The sequence below is a fragment of the Sciurus vulgaris genome (assembly GCF_902686455.1).
Source record: "Sciurus vulgaris genome assembly, chromosome: 13".
In the NCBI taxonomy this organism is placed as follows: domain Eukaryota; kingdom Metazoa; phylum Chordata; class Mammalia; order Rodentia; family Sciuridae; genus Sciurus; species Sciurus vulgaris.
The window spans coordinates 77493972-77515399 of record NC_136474.1 but is presented as its reverse complement, the minus strand read 5'-3'; the positions used below and the strand labels follow the sequence as shown (position 1 = coordinate 77515399).

Below are 21428 nucleotides of genomic sequence, written 5' to 3'. Positions count from 1 at the left end.
TTTAACCAGAGTTCATTTTATTTTGAAGGGTGAGTTCAAATAATCAACACCAAGCCATTAAGCTTGATCCACAATTGGAATTGCTAGATTTGGCAAGTGAAGATACTGGGATTCAGCTAGGTTCGAATCATGTCTCATTGCTTATGCAAACATACACTGAGATGCATAAGTACATGAGAGGAAATTCTTTACAAAGCTTTTATCTCTGATTCATAGACCATTAGAAATAATTCAAATTTCACCAGGCTCCATTATCTTTGTAGTTAATAAATCTGATAATTCCATAGAGGCCATTAGGACATACAGTTCAAGAGAGCACATAGTTCTGGGTCAGTGGTCCCAGAATTTAACACTTGTGACCCCTGCTGAGAAATGGTTGAAATATTGGCTCTTTCTCCATTATCCATACTGATTCTCCTGGTACTCTGTCCCATCAAAAAGTACCATCCTGTGCCAGTACAGATGATTGTACCCTTACCGGAAAATGAATTCCAAGTTGAAACTCCCTGTAGAAACAGAATCTCAAAACTGACACTGCTGGGTGATTCCAAAGGGGACAATGTTAATTTCCCACAGGGACTCCAAACCTACAATCTCTCAGGACAACAATTACTACAATTATGTACCCCCACACAATTTTAGTAACTTCTTTCTTTTACCCTCCTGCCCATCCCTGGGATTTTCCTCAGCATCCTTCATCCTCTGAGTATTCCTCTGCCTTGTTTACCCAGCTCGTTGGACCTGTTGGTTTCCTGCTCCTGCAGTGGTCTTTCAGTTTGTACCCACAGCTCACTGCAAGAGCTCGGCAATCAGTGAGGGTTTAGTGGCATTTACTGACTGACGGCTTCAATGCATGAAATGTGCTTGGCATATTGTTGAAACTGAAGATTAATAATTGAAGCAGAAGAGTGAGTTAATGAAACTTGCAGAGTTTGGGGAGGGAACTACTAATACCTAAAGCTGCTTTATGGAGCATGCCATTGGTCTGTTTTCTGTCTCAACACAAACCTCCTCTCATCTTCCTGCTGTGAGCTCCCGTCCTGTGCATATCAGGAACTACCAGAACCAGGACTTGCCTGTAAGGAGTGTTACTTAGATGAGGAAGGAGGACCAGGGTGAGACAACAGGAAGCTGAGAATATCCCAGACAGAACAAGCTGAACATAATGTGAGAGAGGCTAGACTGGAACATATATTCAGGAAACTTGCTATGGTCTGCATGTCGACCACCCACAGCCCAGAGTCATATGTTGGAACCTAACCCCATTATGGTGACAATTTAGAGGTGGTGCCTTTGGAAGATAACTGGATCATATGGGCGGAGCCTTCATGAATGGCATTAGTGCCTTATAAAAAAAGACCTGGGAGAGACTGGTTGCTCCTTCCACTATGGGAGGACAGGGTTAGAAGTCACCATCTATGAAGCAGAGAATGAGCCTTTACCAGATTCTCAGCTTGCTTCCTCTTTGACTTTGTGTTTTTTAGACTCCAGAACTGTGCCCACTAAATTCCTTTTGTTTATAAATTACTAATCCAAGGTATTTTGTTATAGCAACAGAAATGAACTAAGATAAAATTTAAATGTAAGAAAATGTACTTCGTCTATGCTTAGGTAGAAGGCATTAGTAGTAGAGGAAGATGTGGCAGACAACTTGAGAAGAGTCAGCAAGTGAAAATATGTTCCTGAGTCTGTCACTGGTCAGAGGACGGGCACACTAAAACTTTACTCAAGCAGCATCTGGTCTACTCTTTCTCTTTGGGGAAATGGATGTATTAGTTTATCATGGTTTATGACAGAAAACAGTCACTGAACTCACCCCCTTATTCTGATTTCACACTCAGCAAACAACTTTTAGATCACAATCTTGACTTTACATCTGGATTTTATTAACAGGAGACCACCCTAATGGAAGGTTATCTTATCTGCTCAGTAATCAAATTGTTCAAGAAATCCTGCTAAGATGGTAAAATAAAGAATTGATTGTATTATTCCCTAAAATAGAATACTGTATAGCCACAAAGATAAATTATAGAAAAAGTTTCTTTTTCAAACACAGTTAAAACTCAGAAAGCTAAAGATGAAAGCAAGGTGCAGGAGGATATCATATGATAGTATTTCATATGATGGTATTTCTATATATTTACAAATATTAAAAATACTGTTTAGGGATACTTATCAAAATGTATAGTAAGCATCAAATTTGGGAAAGTGTTTACATCAGACTGAAAAATGACAATGGAAAAGATGCACGTATAGTGCAGAGACATGCAAGAGATTTCAGTTGCATATTAAATATTTAGTATCTTAATCTCAGTTGTGGCTATACAAGTCTTTGACATCATGAATATCTGATTTTATTTTTAGTGACTCAAACAAAGCAACAGCAATAATTAAAATAAGCTGTAAAAGGCTATATATATATATAGACTATATATATAATATTAGTCTACTGGGAATTTGGCTAATATTTATTTATTTATCCTTCCAGGGATTGTGTCTTATAAAACTTAGGACCAGGCGCTGGAATGCAGCCCCACACCAACTGGCTCTTTCTTTTGAAGTTTGGGGTCCTGCCTCCATCTGTTTGTACTAAAAGCCAACAGCTACATGGGCAAAAAAAAAAAAAAAAAAATCTAATCTTAACAACACACACAAAAATTAACAATAAAATGCTAAAGGATTTCAGGAGTAAATGTAGTCTCTACATGAAAGGTCTCAGTAACTTTAACTTATGAAACCTAGTTGTTTTCAGTTTAATCAAATTTAGTTATCTTCTTTCTCTAACAAATTCATTTTTTGTAAAATATTTACAATATTTTACCACTTTAAAATCTGGGTATTTTGCTTTATCCTTGTATTTTATTTTTTTTAATGCACTTGGCACCTCTTATTGGCATCATCTCCTGGTAGAGAATTATAGATTTGCCAGTAACATCAGGTTTCTACTCTTCCACAGAAATCCTAAGTCTGGGGTTCTTGGCACTTTTCAATAGAAATTTTTCTTCAGACACTCTACCATTAACCATTCAATTAGTATAACTAATTCAATAGAGCCTAATTTATATACTTACCATTGAGAGTGCTTCTGTCAATCAAATTAGTATCAACTGGCCAGTAACTTCCATCTCCATGACGACCTGTTAATTAGGAAAACACATTAGAATGTTAGTGGATATATTCCACGAAAATACAAACAAAATAAAAAAAATTAAATAAATATTTTAAAATTCCACAATAACTAAACAAGACTATTTTGGCTACCTCCAAGAAAGTCTGACAATATTAATGCAGACATGCCTATGAGAAAATATTATTTTTCATATGTGAGAAAAATCTCTCATGAAAAATTAGACTTCCTTAGAGCAGATCAATTCATATCCTCTCTGGAAAACAATCCCCGCCTCTTTCCTTTTACTTCTCCCAATATTCTTATGTAAATGACAAGTAGTGGTATTTGTCTAAATGATGTGCTACCCAACTTCTCAGAAGAAAAAGAAGGCGGGGTTAGGTTTCCTAGGTTCAAACTTTACTATCACCCTTCAGGTATGGGGTTATGATAAGTTCGTTAGTATTCTACCAGGGTACTATAACTTTCATCTCCTAACTGGGCTTCAGATATTTTTTTGTTGTAGTTGTTATGTGCCAAACAAAGTGCCTGTGAATGAGGCACTGAGTTGGAAGTAGCGTCTGGGAAGGTCTCAGGCCACATGGTCTGAATATTTCTCACAAATATACCACCAAAGGACAAAGGCTCTGCCAGGGTTACAGTGTTAGAAACAGTGCCTTTCAGGATGTGTTGAATGGTTGGGAAAGCAGTATTTAAGATCACGGAGTCAGAAATTAGCCAGAAATAATTATACTGCCATCCACAACTTAATTAATGGTGTTTTGCCACAAGCAATCCCTTTTCTATTGATGCATGTGTGCAACTGTCACTATTTGATTAGATTTTGAGTTTAAGAATACCTAGATGGGCCTCTTAGAGAAAAATACGAGAGAGGTGAATCTGTGTGCAAACCCATGCCAGAACTCAGCTGACTCTATTTTATTTGCTTCAAAGTGTTGTTTCTGAGAGCAGTTCTAATCAGTGGGTGATAAACAGGAAGTCCACTCAGGCAGTCAGCAGCAATAACATGGGTGTTTTCTCACATTTATGGATTTCAGTTTACTTCATCCTTGTGCCTTTAAAGTCCTGGTCCTGTGACATTCTTTTGAACACCAAACATTCCTCTTTACGATAGCTTTTCCAAGACCTCATCACTTTATTTGCAAACGGATTGTGAAGAAACAACTTAGTATTCTGTTTGCTGAGTACACATTTACAATTTTTTAGACTTCTTTTGATATCGAGTTAGAGCTGAAGTTAGAATGGACAGCAAGCTTCCAACAAACATGAAAAAATTAATCTCATCACATTATAACTATATATTCAGCATAAAATAGCATATTTCACATCTTATGGGTCAAAGACCAAGTGGATCAGGAAGTGGAAGTTAGGATGGAGGCTCCTATCTGTGTGTGCGTGTGTGTATGTGTGTGTGTGTGTGTCTGTCTGTCAGTCTGTGCCTGCTCATGCACGTGTAGGTGGCTATGAAAAGAACAATGAAATGAGCAGACACTGTGAAAATTTTGGTGGGTTGACTGAAATGTGGACAAGACTAACCCTTTTCCAAATGCCTTGCTTATTTGATTCTGATGCATTTGAGGTTTCAATGAGCAGAAGAAAAGCTTTGCCCACGGGACACTGTGAGATCAATGTTGGAAGAAATGAAGTGAGACAGAAGTTCTGTATGAATATTAAGATGACTTTTGTAGCAACCGAAAGCAGCAAGATTGCAAAGCAGTCAGCCAAAAGAGATGCTAACAACCTCATCACTTAGGCCAGTATAGGCAATAAATGATTCCTGTTGGGAGTAATCCTGTATTGGCTGGAAATTAGGTAGATAGCCTGTGGAGGATTTTCCTTTTCCTCTAGCATCCTGACAAATGTCTTTTTAATGAAGTTTCCAACTCTCCCTGCTAGTTTGTGGGAGGATGCAGAAACAAGCCCACAAGCACATCCATATATTACTTAGACATTAAATTCTATGGGTATAGCACCCCTTAGATGTAGCCAAGGCTATTGATTACATTGCAGATTTCAATAGAAAGGAAAAAAAATCTGATGTCACAGAGGTCAGAGTGCTGGGTAAGATTAAGGAACACTAGAAATGATTCTAAATAAGAGAATAGCTTAAAATGCAGGCATTCCACCCAAAGGATCTAGTGTGTTCACATAAGTAAAGTTTTTGTTGGTTATTAGATTGATACCACAAAAGAAAAGTTAACAAGCCCAAAAGAAAGTACTTTAAGGAATCATGATATCATCAATGAGAAAGATTGGATTTATGGTAATTCTGATTTCTTAACACCAGATCAACGCAGAAAACACAAAACCCTTTCTGGGGTATTGATGACCCTGGGATCTTTTCATCTAAAGACACAAGACCCAAATTTTAATTTTAAGTGCCAAGTTCCCATTCCCTCAAATGTGTCATTTTTCTAAAGAGGCTTCCTTCAGAAAGCGTTCTCCCACTGTTGCAACGCAGGTACCAAAATGTTATACATATGGAGACACTGGAAACAAAAGAGGAAAGGATACTGGTGATACTGCCAGCCAGGCCAAGCTTTTTTAAAGGATTTGTTACTATGGTATCATATTTGCTAACTTGGTTAATTTCATAAGCACTGATTTAGCAAAACAGAGGAGTAATTAGCATTTGGAAGATGGTTGGAATGGAAGTCAATTAATGCAAAGATACAAACTACTGCCCTATCCCAGAGGTCTACATTTTATTAAAGGAGCATTAAACTGGTAATAATTCATTCAACACTTATTAAATGCCTACTACATGAAAGGCATAGTTCTAGATCCTCAGGGAAGAGGAACTATAAAAAGATATATTAGCTATGATTCCTACAGAGTTGGTTTATTGTATCCAAAGCCTAAACAAATCAATCCGTGTGAATATTAGCCAATTGCTAATATTTTTAATTTAGTCTGACTTTAAGGAATTAAGAAAACTTAATCCATCTATTACTATAAAATTATTATTAGATTTGGTTGAAATGTTTTTCATTTATTGAGTAGTATTAAAACTACCTGTAAATACAAATAAAGTTTGATTTTCAGTTCTGTTACATCATAGTTTCTATATTTATTTTAAGACCCCTTATTATTTTGCATAATATACTAAATATTTAATTAAAAAAAACCAAAATTCCAAATATTTAAATTAATATAAATTTAAATGTAACTTTTATTTGCAAATAATGTAATAGACTTTAGTGTATGCAGGTTTCCCCCCAAATAAAGCACAACAAGGCTCAATTAATTAAAAATGATACCTTATTCTTTTTTGTATAAATTAGGATTATTTTATATAAGCATACTGATTAAAATTTATAATTCTATACAATATAAATAAGAAGTTGTATTATATTAGCATATGCCCATATTTTCTTAGTAGAAATTGAGCATGGGAGAAAGACTTAAGATGAAGAGTAATGAATTTATGCATCACTTAACTAGATAAGATTGCATCTAGATAGTTTTATAAGAAGAAAGGAAGAAAGAAAGACCCCTTTTGCCAGGAAGTTTTGATAATTAAAGCAAATATTACCTTATGTTTTGAAATTAGGAAGTGGTTGTTTCAGAAAGGAAAATTAGACAAAAGAAAAGGGCTTATGGTGAATTTAAAATAGAGGATGCTTGTGGCTGATTTTGAATTATTTAAAATAGTTAAAATACATTTAGATATATTTTATTTAGGGACAACTTAGGTGGGTCTTATCCAGAAATTTCATGCTCCTTCCCTTGATTTAATCTTGAAAATATTATAAACTACAAAGTCATTTAAGGAATTTTTTTTTTAAATTTTAAAAATAGATCTTCTAAGGAGTTTCTTTCTCATTCCTTTTTCAGCAGGATCTACGTGCTTCCTTACACAAAAGTTAGTCTCCTTGACTTCTCTGCCCCTTGCTCTCCGGACTGAGGGAAGAACGGACAGAAGTAACTTAACCTCCTTTAGGAAGTGTGTCCATTGTTATATCCCTTAGTGCTGACCAGAGTGATAGGTGGTATGTTCAGCATCAGATTAATGACTAATGTCAGGATAGCTTGTGATAGAGTACCGTAATTTATTAATTATAAGTTATTACTATTTTGCAATTTACTCTTTGTAATCTTGTTCTTAATGTGTCATGTAAATTATCGCTTATAAATTTGTATTCTGGTTGTGTGTGTGTGTTTGTCTGGATATATGTCTCAAATCATACAACATCAACATTTATTTTAAAGCCTTACTTGTGGCACAGATGAGAATATTTCCCATGGTAAAAAATTTCCAGTTTCTACCAATGATTGATTCATTTGGAATTTCAGTGCTAGAGTCTGATTTTTTTCTGTGTATGCTGAACAGGAGAGAGCAGAAAGTTAATCTGCAGAGGACATAAGAGAAAACTGGATGTCGTAGTTGTAATCTATTCTTTAATTCATCTTCGCTGAATGGGTATAACAGAGGGTCCTGCAATGGCATCCAGGCTATCAATCCCTAGAGAAATACACATAGCCCATAATTCAAAACCAACGGACAGACCAGTCATATAACAAATGTTCAATACACATCCTTCCAAGGATGCAGAGCACGAAGATATCATCTTCATCTTGGAATTGGTTCTCTGAGAATAATTCTGGTGATAATGATGGAAATTGCATTGAGTTTTTGTCTTGTACATCAGTGAATGAAGAATATCTATTCATGCCATCTGAATACAGCTTTACTGTCCAGTGCAAAGAACATATTGAGATATATGTAAAGTGTATTATTTCTCAGGGGCTAGAAAAATGTGTCTAACAGATCAATTTATCATGTAGTTGATAATACTGCTGACTTTGAACAAAGATATCAGGACATCAAAACCAAGAAGAAGAATACCCAACACCTAGGATATTTCAAATGTATTTTTGTAGTTAAGAACTAATGAGTTTTTCTCAATCTTTCCTAAGGTTCAACATATTAATTTTCAAATAAACAGAAAAAGAAAGTTCACTGAATGAAAGAAAATGTTACTACTCTCTATGTAAGGCAGCTAATATGCCTCTCATATGTAACGACTTTGTGATCAGCAAATGCTTGTTGCTTTCCCTTTTTAAAAACCTTTATTATATTTGCCACCTGCAGAAAGTCTAAGAGCAATAATGTTCAGACAAGGAATGCATTTGGTAAATGATTCACAGCATAAGGAAAACAAACAGATCATCGTGCATATTTTCCTTATCCATAAAGGGCAGGATTTTTTGCAATTTCAAGTTTTGTCTGTTTGCCATAAAATTTGAACAGAATAGACTCTTGCTAAAAAGCACACTCATTCTTAAAGAATCCTTAGGAGGAAAAAAAGCATCCTTAGAAATGAAACTAGCAATTAAGTTTATAATTTCACCCACACATGTCATAAATAGACTGACAATATAATTTGGAAAATCACCATACTTTAAGAGTGAAAGAAGATGCTAAGTTTTGAGGTATTTGGGGATATTCCTGGACAAAGTGGACAATCTAAGCTTCTTACACATGGATAATTTAAACATAGATTTCTTATCCTCATTTTTGCCCTTGGTCAACATCTTAGCTTGATTCTAGGTCTTGACTGCCTGAGGCATATATGTGTGCCCTTTTGAACAGCTTGGTCGCTTACAGGTAAAGACTGGTGCCTGGGAAATCTTCTAGGGCAGGAAAAACGTTTAGAAATATTGAACTTCTTCACAAGCATCAATGCAAAAGCAGTACTATGCCAGACCATCTGGATTCCTGAATATGATGATAATGGGTGTCAGTTGATCTGAAGTTTTAGCATAAATATCCTATTTCACAAATCAGATCTATCTTATGAAAGTGAGGGGGCAAAAACGGAAAAGTCAATATCAGGGGGCCAAAGAACTGAGAGAGATCGATAGTATATTTTGATTGTAGAAAAATGGTTCTTCCATTCTTACAGTTCTTCCTTCTTACAGTTCTCAAGTAAGAAAAGTTCTGAAGTACCGATTTATATAATTCTAACTATAATTAGTCCATCTCTCTTTACCTGGTTGCTGATGAACCAGGTAAAGTGCCCCAATCATGCATATCATAAACCGACACATATCTAAAATCCATTAAGTTTATTAGTTGTTGTAAATATGAGTCACATAAATTTAGAATGAACTCTGATTAACAACTCAATTATTAACAGAATAAATATAAAGACTTAATTGCTAATGATTCGATGGTTGCTGGTGCTCTCTGGAAACTTTCTTTCCACTAAGTCTCCTCATGTGCCCTCTAGTACATTACATAATGCTTTGTAGATTTAATGAGGCTGCATTATTTATTTCTATAAATATGGGCACTTTTCTGGATAACTGTATCATCCCAAGAGCTAGCCCATTACCCGGAATACAACATGGAGGTTTATATAAGGTTTATATAAGATCATCCTCTCCACAGCCACAGAATGACTCATGACAGCCTTCTCTTTCTGGGTGGTGCACAAGCTTATTTCAAAGGCAGATGCAAGATGTGTTATGTCTGAGTGAAGTTCCAAGCAGCACAGGGAGCAACGGCAGAAGAGTATGATAGCTCTTTCTTCTCCAAGTGACCATGTGTCTGGCAGTTGCAGTATGAAGATACCAGAATATGAGCCCCCTGCTGGCTGGACTCCTATGTGTGACTAATGTCACGGGTGGGAGCCAGTGTATTTCTTCCTTCACATAAATGTTCATGCTCCATCCATCCCCTCAACAAATGTGTCCAGTGGAACTACTGCTCTAAGCATTAGGGACATAAAATTCGTACTGGAGAGGTGCATAAATGTGTGCAAAGGAAACAGGTTAAGTTAAAAGTCATAACGACATGGTAATTTCCAAAAATTAGAAAACACACACGATTTTTATGTAGGTATCATAATTAGTAAACAGGATTCATGACTTTACCTAAAAATGGTGGAAGACTTCTCAGAGGAGGTAGCATGTGAGGTGAGAATGAAAGGATGAGGAAACTTACCAGATAGAGTACGGTGAGGCAGATGAGTTTACAGACATGAAATAATAAGACTTCCTATATAGTCTACCAGACTCCAGAACTTATTGGTAAGAGACAAAAATCCACTGAAGATATTTTAAGTAGAACAGTGGCATAGGTACTTTAGAAAGATTATTCTGTGAAGAATAAATGAATTGGAAGAACCTGTTGCCATGAACAGGGTGAGAATAGTATTAATGGTTCTATGAAACAGATGTTATCAGCCCCATTTTATAGATGAGTAAACTGTGACTTAGATTAATAAACTCAGGGTTGCATTTTAAGTGCTTGAGTCTCACTAGCTCCGATGATGATTTCACCATTAGTGGATTCATTACTATGGGAAGGACTGGGGTGGGGTGAAGAGAAATCAGAGTGCCTCTAAGAGGCGAACCTGGTGGGTTGTGGGAGGGTGTAGGCATGTGTGATTTAAGACGCTGTCTCCACTCACCGTAGGACACAGAGAAGGAAAGAGGCCTTGCAGGGGAAAGGAAATGGTTTTGTTTGCAATCAGGCAGAGCACTGGGAAAAGTGAAAGTGTCACAACAGAAAAGTCATAAGAGAAGGGCACAAAACAGGCCAAGACAGCTCTTGGAAGGTGACTAGTACTAAGGCCCCAAACCTATTTTCTATTTCAGGTCATCTTGTCCTTGCCCTGCCCCACAATCACACTGTAAAACAGGGAAGATTGGCATCAGTGGCCAAGAGTGAATAGGGTTTATGACTCTTGATGCAGGGTGGCATGCAGGTCTTTAGTGGCTGCTGTCAATAGTAGGTCTTTACTGGGTTGAAAGATAGGAATAAATGCCTGAGAACTACCACTTCAGAGCAGAGAGATCAGAAAAGCTCCATTACCAATTTCTCTCTCTACCATTGCATATTCTGCAAAGTGGTGCCCTAGTGTTTCTCCGGACACATCAAGCAATCTTCACTATTTGCTCACCCTCTTGGCTTCCTGACTTTCCAATCCCAGGTCTCCTCTCAAAAAGGGTCAACTAATCTTTCCCCAAGAATGTCTCTGTATTGATTCAAGTTGTACTTTTGCATTTGAAATTCAGTATTAGGTTTGAAGTCTTTTCTGCTGTAGCCCGAAGTGATTGTCCATCTGAAGTTCTGCGACATTTGTATGTAGACATACTATCTGATTTGAAATTCTGTATTTTTTACATTGAGCTGGGAATGCTAATATCCTTTTCTTAATCATATTATAAGCTTCTTGAATAGAGTCCATGGAACTGTTCTTTTTCCTGATGTTTTACCACACCTAGCCATGTGCTAGGTACACAGCTATCAAGTTGTCAAAAGTAAGTCCAGTTCTTTTCATACTCTCTACCCATAATTTCGAACCTCATGGGTGGCATTAGTTTTTATGTGCTTTTCCTTTCTGAACTCAGAATTACAAGTAGCTGGTGAAATTCAAGTCTATAAATTTTCTGCTACCAAGAAACAAGAGGAAGAGTGGAGGCCAAGTAAAGGGCAGAAGAGGTCAGAATCATCTACAAGGGTGACCGCCATTTCTTGAATCACAGAAAACTTGTTTTTCTCTTGATCTTTTGTTTTATTAAGTGATTGCTGAATATGCTTTCCTCAGTTAGAAACATACTTTTAACACCTTTTAAATCTCCCCCAAGATCAGTAAAATGGACAAAATCCACAGACATGGATACTGTTGCTTTTACATTCTCCAACCTACACTTCTATTAGTCTGTAAAGCCCATTAGTCTATGATTGTTTCCGCAAACACTTGGGTCATGATTCAACTCAACAAGCATCTATTGGGTAATTATAAAATAATAGGCTGTAAATAAGAGACTGGGCAGGGATCAGAAAGTTACAATGAGAATCTAACAAGTCCTCTGTCCTTAAAGAATTTAAAATCTGGTCATTAAGCTAGAAACATAAATATCAAACTATAAGAAATGGGAAAAAACAGTGAAGAATGAGTTGGATATTATGGACAAACAGAGGACAAACAGATAAAATAATGTAAGAAAGCCTTCTTGGAAAACAAAGCATTGGGAAGAAAGTCTAAAAGGTGAGAGCTTTACTCAGTTGGGAAAAGAAAGTTTTGCCAAGGCTGAGTTGGTCATGCTACCAGTTATGGCATGGAGTCATGAAAAATGAACTTTTTCCAGAGTGTTTGGTGGATTTTCATGACTAGACTTTGGCACATGTGGAGGGATATAGTGGCCACGAGGACAGGGCAGAGAACTTTGGGGTCAGGTAGCCAGGGTTTTGATGCCAAGTAACTGACTTCATTCTGCAATGTCAGGGACTCATCTGTGTTTTGGAAAGAAATTGAGGAGGCAGCACCCAGGACTGATAGAAGTAGACAGAAAATAAAGCTAGGAAGACCTTGTATATGGCTACTGTCTACAATAAGAAAATGACATCCAGCAGCACAGTGGATCTTAAATGAAGTTGTTCATGAACTATTACTTGAGCATGTATAAACAAAAATGTCTACTTTGCAGATCTGAGTAGGTTAAAATCATATCCATTCCTATGAGGACTGAATATTTTTCATTCTTTAAAAGTTACCCATTACAACATAAAAACTCCTGAGAGGTTGACTTAAACAGCCACTTGACTGCTCGCAGGGAGCATGATAAGCACTTAACACTCTTTTAAAAGCACATTACTCATTTTCCACCTCTATTTTTTCACTCGTCATTATTTCTAGAATTGCAAAATTTTGGACCTGAGTAAAGCACGGGTGAGAAGGGCTTTCTCAAGTGGGTGTAGCAAGCAGTTAAATAATAAACTGAGTTCAAACTATGCACAATAATGGGGTAGAGAGGTGTTAATTTTCAATTAAACATTCCCATCAGAGGGTGCTTGAAGGTTTCAATTTTTCAAACAGCAGCCTGAATGTTGTAATTCAAACCCTATGAAGTCTGGATTACATTAACTAAATTCTAAGCTTGACTAGATCAGGGGAAACCCTCTTTCCCTGAAATGGGAAACAATTAACATGCTGTTTGTTCATGAGATTAAAATTGCTGAGGTGTAAAATGGCAGGTGTAGTGTTAAGAACTTGGCCTGAATGTCCTATTGAGGAGAGACTAAGTCCTTCAAATGAGGCAAAGTTACAGTGATGTCAGCAGGTTTAACTTTCTTAGGATCCAATGAACTGACTACATTTCCAGAAATTATACAATGGTGAAGATTCTCAAGTTAAGTTATGCCTCTAGGCCTAACCAGTTACATACTGTGAGCACTTGGGCAGGTCTGGCCTCTTGGGTCTCATTTTCTCCATCTGTAAGGCTTTTATGGGAATTAACTAGCGTGCACATGCACAGTGCATGAAAGACTGACTTGCGCATGGGAGAAAGCCATTAACAGGAGCTGCTGTATTATGCAAAGATGTGATACCTGGGTTTTTTATTCTAATACCAATCCTAAAACTTGAGGATCTTAAATCTCTAAAGAAACCAAAGATAATTTGGGCTAAAATCATCTTTTATAGGTGAGGATGCTGAGAGAAGTTAATGCTCCATGCCCATGGTCACACAGCAAGTCACAGAGGTGGGACTATACAGGAATTTAAGGGATCTAACTCCATTTCAGTGCTCAGAGAGCACATACCCAGTGAATGTTGGCAGGGAAAGCCATGAACTACAGTCATCACCGAAATTTGGAGAAGACTGGCACCCACTACCGTGGTCTCTAATGGGAGGGCAGTTCACATGGGCCTTTGTCATCTAGATTCATAAACTGGACTAGGAAGATGCTTCTTCTCAAGATCCAGCATTGCAGGTTACTCCTCTGCTAGTCCACAGAGAGTTAGAGACATGAGAGGGCTGGAAATGAGCATTTTCTTTGTAATTTCTCTCAGTAATGACACTCATCATTTCACAAAGACTCTTGCCCTCTCTAAGGCACTCTATTATACTGCTACGTGGGCAAAATCACAGACATCAACCCCAAATACCAATTTTTATATATAACACCTCAAAGTGGAGGAGTGTTTGGGAGTTACACAGAATATAAAGATGCAAAAAACAGTCCCTTCGAAGTTCGATCTGGAAATCGCTGCTAAGAAATGGTCACATTTCACAGTTACAGTTAACCTTCGCTGCAACCCCCAAACAGGGACTTTGTAAAAGGCTTCCATGAGAACCTCTGAGAAGTTTAATACAATTTTTAAAAAAACTCCAAGTCCAGTATTTTTAAATAAGTACAGCAACAGTATGTAGTGGGAAGACTGCATAAGCTAGGTGTTTAAAAGAAACCTTTTGGATTCCAACTCAGCCAACAACTATTTGTGTGACTTTGGACAAAACATTTACTTTCTTACTTTCTGCATCTTTGTTTGAGAAACAAGGAAGATTATTAAAAGAGGAAAGAAAGAACAACTTTTCATTTGAACATGAGTGCTAAACCCTGGATTGTGCGCCCCCCCACCAAATTCATACATTAATGCTCTAGCCCCCAGTAACTATGTTTGGACATAGGGCTTTTTATGGAAACATTAAAGGTTTAAGTGAGTCATAAGGGCAGGGCCCTGATCCAATGGCACTAGTGTCCACTTAAGAAGAAACGCCTAAGAGCTGCTGTCTCTGTCACGTGAGGATGGAGTGAGGCGGCCGTCCGCCAGCAAGGAGACAGCCCTCACCAGAAACAGTGCTGTGAGCTGATCTGAGGTTTCCAGCCCAACTGGAAGAAGATAGCGATAAAACAACTACCAACGATTTGTGTTGTTTATTCTCCCAGTGTTCAGTATTCGCATTGACAGCCCAAGCTGCCTCAGAGTGGAATTAGTACCATCGCTGTGTTTCCTGAGATAAAGAAGCAACAGGGTCGGTCATATACTCCATGCTGTGGCTTCCCACTAACAAGATGACCCCAGATTGTTTAAGGCAGGCAATGGGATGATGGAGAATAGAGATGTATCACTGGTTCATCAACCAAATTTCTATGAGGCAATTTTAATTATTGATAATGACCCACAATGACATACAAAGGAGTCGGGAATAGCTCCCCATGAGAAGTGGCAAGTCCCTGTGGAGTTCAGAGGGGTAAGTTTTCCCTGCTCCAGCTAGCAAGTGGTTACCTGAATGAGAGTGCTCTTGCTGCCAGCTGGGTTTCTGACTGCTGTGGCTGACGGGTGTGAGGTCTTGGCAGCTCTGGATGGGGGAGTCCCTTCCTGCAGGGTCAGTTCCTGATGGCTTCTCAATATTTTTCATCTCCATTTCTTCATGATGAATCCAAAGGTCAGGGGGTCTGAGGTCCTTCTGACTGCCCTTCCTTTTGCCCACGCTGTGGGTGGCCCGCTTCCTAGGGAGCGAAGTGAGAAGGCGAATGTGAGCACCTGTGTTCCATGGCACTTCCTCACTTTCTTTGGTCAATTCAAGCTGGAAGCAGGAAACAAAAGCACTCCCAGGAGGAACCCCGTGAAGCCCCAAAATTGGCAGCAGACTTATTTTGGCTGCCTTTCCTCTTCTCCCCTGAGCTTCGCTGCATCAGAAGAGATGTGGCGCTGAATCCCCAGGGCCTCGGCTGCCTGCCAGAAAGCTCCTTACTGCAGCTTCGTGGGCTGCAGATTCATGCGCAAGGTGACAATGGGTTAGATGAAGCCATATGCCAATCTTTGGAGCTAGGCATAAGGTACCTGACTGCAACATCTGCTTAGGAGATAAATGAAGGAGTTGCTTTGAAAGGGCAGAGAGAAATAAAAAGGCCAGAATCTGTGCCAACAGCTGAGATGGGGGCTTAGAAGAAGTCTGTACCTCTGCTGTATAATTTAACATGCAATTGGGATGCCTGCTATTTGAAAACAAAAGGCCACATGAGGACATTCTTAGGTGAATAAAACACTTTTGCCTTGGAGTCACCAAGTGTCTGGATTCAAACACAATGAGACTCATCCTTTGAAAACAGAAGTGAAAGATCCATCTCTTGAAAATGTGCCTCAAATGTCTCCTATTTGCCTCAATAAGGATTTAGCAGCCATAAACTTATTTTTTTTCAGCAATAATTTCACCTTGAGGCTAGTGAGATTTAAATGTTCCCTGCCTGCTAAGTAAAGCAGTATGATGTCCATGTTAGCCATTCTCTTCAGCAGGGGGTCAGAAAACTCTAGCTTTGTGGGCCAAATCTGCACACAGTTTGTTTTTGTAAATAAAGTTTTATTGGTATACGGTCATGCTCATAGTTTTTACACTGCAGTGGCAGAACTGAATGCTTGTGATGAAGGCTATATGGCTTGAAATCCTTTTTTTTTTTATTTGGCTCTTTTCAGAAATAGATTTTGACCCCTGCTGTACAATCTTACCATTTTAAAATCTCTATCTGTAACTTCTATTTCTTGCAAAATAATAATGCCTTTTTTGCAAAGAATGTGAACAAATTGTCCTAGCATTGACAGACCAGAGAAGCATCTCTTTTCTCATTTGTAACGAAGTACTTATTGTAGTCACTGCTTTCCATGGGTGATAAGTGACTCAAACAAGCTACTAGTGAAAGCATCGTAACCTGTGCAAAGTCAATGGGAGTGACTTTGCCTTCATAACAATTAAATAAGAAGCTTTGCAAATATTTGGCAATTAATAAATGTTTGGTGGTGTGATTTGTTCATTTTTCCCCCTGCTTTCTTTAAGCATGCTCATGAGGAAAGGAAACAAAGGCCTCCAGACTTAATATCTGTTTTGTAATTTAGGAGAGAAACAATGTGGCTCTCTGCTCTGATATTTTCCCAACAGCTACCTGCATTGTGTTGGTATCCTGCCAGAAGCTCCTCAGAGTCTCTAAACCAAGGTTTAAAATAACTTAGATCATTTTCCTGTGTCTTAGAGAATAACTTCCTGGCAACTGCCACTTCCTGAATTTATTTCCTAAAACTTCACGTGACCCCTTCATCTGATTTGCAACTCACACACATTTTATGTCACCTACCCCAGTGACAAAATAGAAGAATTTAACTTCATTCTCAAACTTGGAGGTTTTACCCTGTCATCTCTTTCTCTATCAGATTGAAGTGCTAAAAAACCTTAACCCCAGCATCAAATGACTGCATGCAGAGAAGTACCAGTTCCTATATGCAGGACACATAGACTCTTCATGATAACTCATTATTTAAATAGCCTGTGGGGAAAAAACAGTCCAAAAACTTGAAATCAGTAATAAATTATAAATTCTGGTCACCCTAGGCTTACATGCATGCCTAGTAACACATTCATTCATCAGTTCCCATGACTCCAGTGTCAAGTTTCTCCTGGCTTCTCCTGTTTATAAAAAAGTTTCAAACATTGACTGAGGCAGAAACTTTTTTGAGTTGTGATTCATAAAATTATCTAGGAAAAAATGATCTTGCCTCATAAAATGCATAAACATTTTTCTGATGCATTTTAATCAGATCAAGGGTTTTTCTAATTAGTTACTCACCTACCTAGCCTACAGTAAAATCTAAAGATCTGTAAACAGACTTTCTTTCTTTTTTGTATACATTCAGTCAGTGACCACTGAACCACTTTTATTTTCTATAATCTCTCTTTTCAAGAGGGAAATCTTTGGCCTCGAGAGGCCTCCCCTTCAACCCTCCCTCCCTCACAGCAGCAGGTGTGCAATAAACTAACAAGTGCTCATGACCAAATTGTCTGAAATTTGTCTTAAAATTTACAGGAACAGCTGTCACCCTGACCTTCTACCCATCTGTTGGTTTTTAAACAAAACAGGCTCACTGCAGCCCATAGTTCCTCTATTTACCACTGGAATCTTCAGAGTGTGTATACAGATGATCACCCTACGGGTCCCCCGAGTGTGGCCCCTGGACCAGAGACATCAGCACCAACTGGCAAACTGGTCGGGAATGTGCATGCTCAGGTTCCACCTCAGAACTGCTGAATCAGAAACCCGGGGTGGCCAGCAATCTATTCTAACAGCCCTCCTGGGAAGTTTGAAAAGCGCTGTCTAGAGAATTGTTTAGTTTTGCTTATTTTTATTTCAAGCTAACTTTTCGTTTTTGCTTTGCTTACACGTTTGTTTAACTTACGTCCAGAATGCATTTGCAGCCTAACTTCCTTAAGTCTTTAAGGTTTCCTTCCAGCTACTCTTCTCCAGGAAGCCTTCCTAACCACTTCAGAATAGCATAATATTAAAATATATATAATAATTTCCCTGGTCTCTCTGTACTACTCACTTGGCATTGAATGCCAGGTGTGTTATTGAACTATTCAGCTGTTCCCTCTCTGAAAATTGGATTCCTCTAATAGTACCAGAGCAAACTGTTTCTTTCACTTCTTTTACATTGTGCATTGTTTAACAGTATTCATTCATTTATTTATTCAGCTACCATTTATGGACTATCAATTATATATCAAGAAATGTACTAAGTACTGCAAAGCTGGGTGTGGCATTGGGAACTCAGTTAGATGAATGAAAAGTGGCTTGGCTCCTGGAAATTTCTGCATTTTTGCAGTAAGGAGCACATGCTGGGACAGGGCAGGCAGTAAGGCTGAAGAAGTAGAGGAGACTAAACCATAGAGGCCTTGCTCACAAATTAATCAGACTTACTACTTTGACTGATGTTGATCATATGCTAAGCATGAAATGATCTCTTGAATAAAAAAGAACTTTTTGTTATTCATTTTCCAAAAGCTGCTTCTTCAGAAAACTGGTTCCTGACAGGTCCCTTTGTCACCTACTGTGCGAATAACCTATCACTCCAAGAGGGGTTTCCTTCCTTTTCACTTTTGAGCAGGGTATGAGGGGTGTGAGTGAGTTGGAAGCAGCATTGTTTGTGTCCCTTTCATTTAAGTTGAAGTTCTAAACAGTACTGTCTCCTCAGAGATTGTTTTGCCACATTGTAACAAATCACAAAGTTCTCACTCTGTACTTAGGCATCCCCTGGTCAAGTTGTTCACAGGAAGCAAACAGTTCCCTAGGAACCAAAGTGGTCAAGGATGTGCCTGAGAGCTGGCGGAGATGGAGACAGGAAATAAGGTGTTTAAGGAAGTCTTCAAGAGGGAAGGAAGTCTGAAGTGAATGGGAAGAAATGGTTAGGAGTTAGCCAGAGGAAGATGTAGTGAAGGAATAAATATGTCCTCTTCTTTCTCCATCTCCCATACTGATTATTTGTATATTCTACTAACAGCTATTAAAAATAAAATAAAAAGTCTTAGATACTCAGGGCATATTCTTCATACTCAAATATACCTAGATTTTCTGAGATGAAATTAAGGTACATTAAAGACTTAGTAGTTGCCAGTTAGACATTCCTGTGAATATTGAAAACAATTAAAAAGTTGAAAATCAGTGACTGTAATCTGTAAGTGTTAAAAATAAGTCATGTAAGAACTTAAACATTTGATCTTCATTATTGAAAATGACTACTTTTGTCAAGATTTGAATTTGTGCTTATCTTTAAAACTTGCTGTGCATATGTCAGATCAAATAGATAGTTCAGCTAACTAGTGATTCTATCAAGGGAAACTTGTTTTTATTTACATATTTAAATTAAATGTCTTCAGACAAGATTATTAATTGTCTATCCAGATAATTGCTTAGAAATGTAATAACTCTGTGTTCTGCATTCTAGAATATGTTCAATGTCAAATGTTTTGTCTTTAGTATCTATATATATACATTTTAAGTTGACAAAGCATGTGACCCATATGTTTACTGGGAAAATGTTGTTACTTTATTAAAATACACAGAGAAAACCCAACATAAGCTTTCACACAGCATAATTCTTCTGTATCATGGTCTTCTACTGTCATTTCACTTACTGAAAATGTTTAAGGGAATATTGTCAAAGTATCAAAAAAAAAAAAAACCCTACTAATTAATAACTAAGTCAAAAGGCGAGCAAAATGGTTTTTATTTCATATGATTTTAAAGCCAAATGTTACCAAGTGTTTTTACAGTTTATTGGTATTCCATGGGACGTTTTAGTGTTTAAAATGGTTGAGGGGATGATAATAAGTATTTATTCCTAAAATTCATTATGTTTGAAGGAATGGGCACCTAGGGATTAAAGGTCTTCTCACTGGTAACACAATTAGTTTAATTTAAAAACAGTAGAATCAGAACTGGAACTTGGGTTCTAACTTCTATTATCTGATTTATATGGTAAAAATGAAATCTTGTCCATTAGACTGAATTAATCAGATAGCTTCTGTTGTTATTGAGTATTTGTATCAATAAAAATTATGATAAAACATAGAACAAAATGTACATGTACTAACTTGAAGAGGGTATTACAGTAACATAGAAAATGTTTCAACCCACTTGGATATAATTCTAGGTCCTCAATAAAACACAAAAGAAAGTCTCAAACAAAAAAGATACATTTTAAAGAAGCCCTTAATGTGTTTTCTACTTCACCTTATTAATTACATTAAAGTCCCATTTTCTGAGAGCTCTGCAAAGAACCTTATTTCTGTTTCAGATTGGAATTGATTTTACTTTCATCTGCATTACTCAGTTTGGTCTAAAGGTCTCGATTGTGGTTGTGTGTGTATGTGTGTGTGTGTGTGGGGCACTCCTGATGAAATCAAGAAAAACCCAATTAAAACTCAGAAACAACTTTAGGAAAAATTTTCCTTTTCTCTTTCTGCTAAGAGATGCAAACAATGAGAACATGGTGATAGCCAATTGGTCTGCTGCTGAAGGAAGATGAAATTAAGTGGGAAAATGCCCAAGTAAATACTAAGAGACTCTGGGGGCAGGTGAAAAAAATCAAGGGAACTGGAAATTTACTTTTTTGATCTTTAATCATTCATGGAATGACTTATTTTTTCATTCATCTCCTAATTTTATAAGTAAGTTATACTCAGGGCTCAGCATCTGCTCTTTCCAAATAAAATCTTCAAGCTTTTTTCTGGAAGGGCTTAGTGTGGGATTTAAGATGATTTGAATTTTTTAACATCGTGTCAGATTTCACTTTTGCACATTGGGAAGAAGAGTATTTTCTCTGTAGAGGAAGAAAACAAGTTCAGAAATAAAGTTCGTCAGTCAACATAACTGTCAAACTTTCTTGTCACAATAATGACAGTAAGGGAGAAAAATAAAAAAAACTGAAACACGAACCCATTACAGATGATTTGGTTAGGTTCCGTTCACTTAGTGAATGCACCAGGGTTTCATAAGCAATTCTCAAATAGGCCAAGTATAGTTGTGGGGTTTCCTTCCCTCTTCCCTTTATGCAAATCCTTCTCAGATCTTCTTCAGAGACCTGATGCCTTGATGTCCCACCATTCCAGGTTCACATGTCCCCTTTCCTAGGAACACTGGATGGAGAGATCATTCAATGTCTTCATGCTATGGTTTGAGTGAGGTTTGTCCCCACCAAAGCTCACACTGAGGCCTGGCCCCCAGGGTGACAGTGTT

General features: G+C 37.7%; 1 protein-coding gene across 2 annotated transcripts in view; it reads right to left on the bottom strand.

Moving 5' to 3' along the window:
- The window catches only part of DCC (DCC netrin 1 receptor), a 1229995-nt gene that overhangs the window by 82337 nt on the left and 1126230 nt on the right, over window positions 1-21428 (bottom strand). For both annotated transcript variants that reach the window (XM_079109018.1, XM_079109019.1), the window contains exon 24: window positions 15206-15377. In XM_079109018.1, the coding sequence (XP_078965144.1) occupies window positions 15206-15377 (172 nt within the window). The remainder of the gene's footprint in view (window positions 1-15205; window positions 15378-21428) is intronic.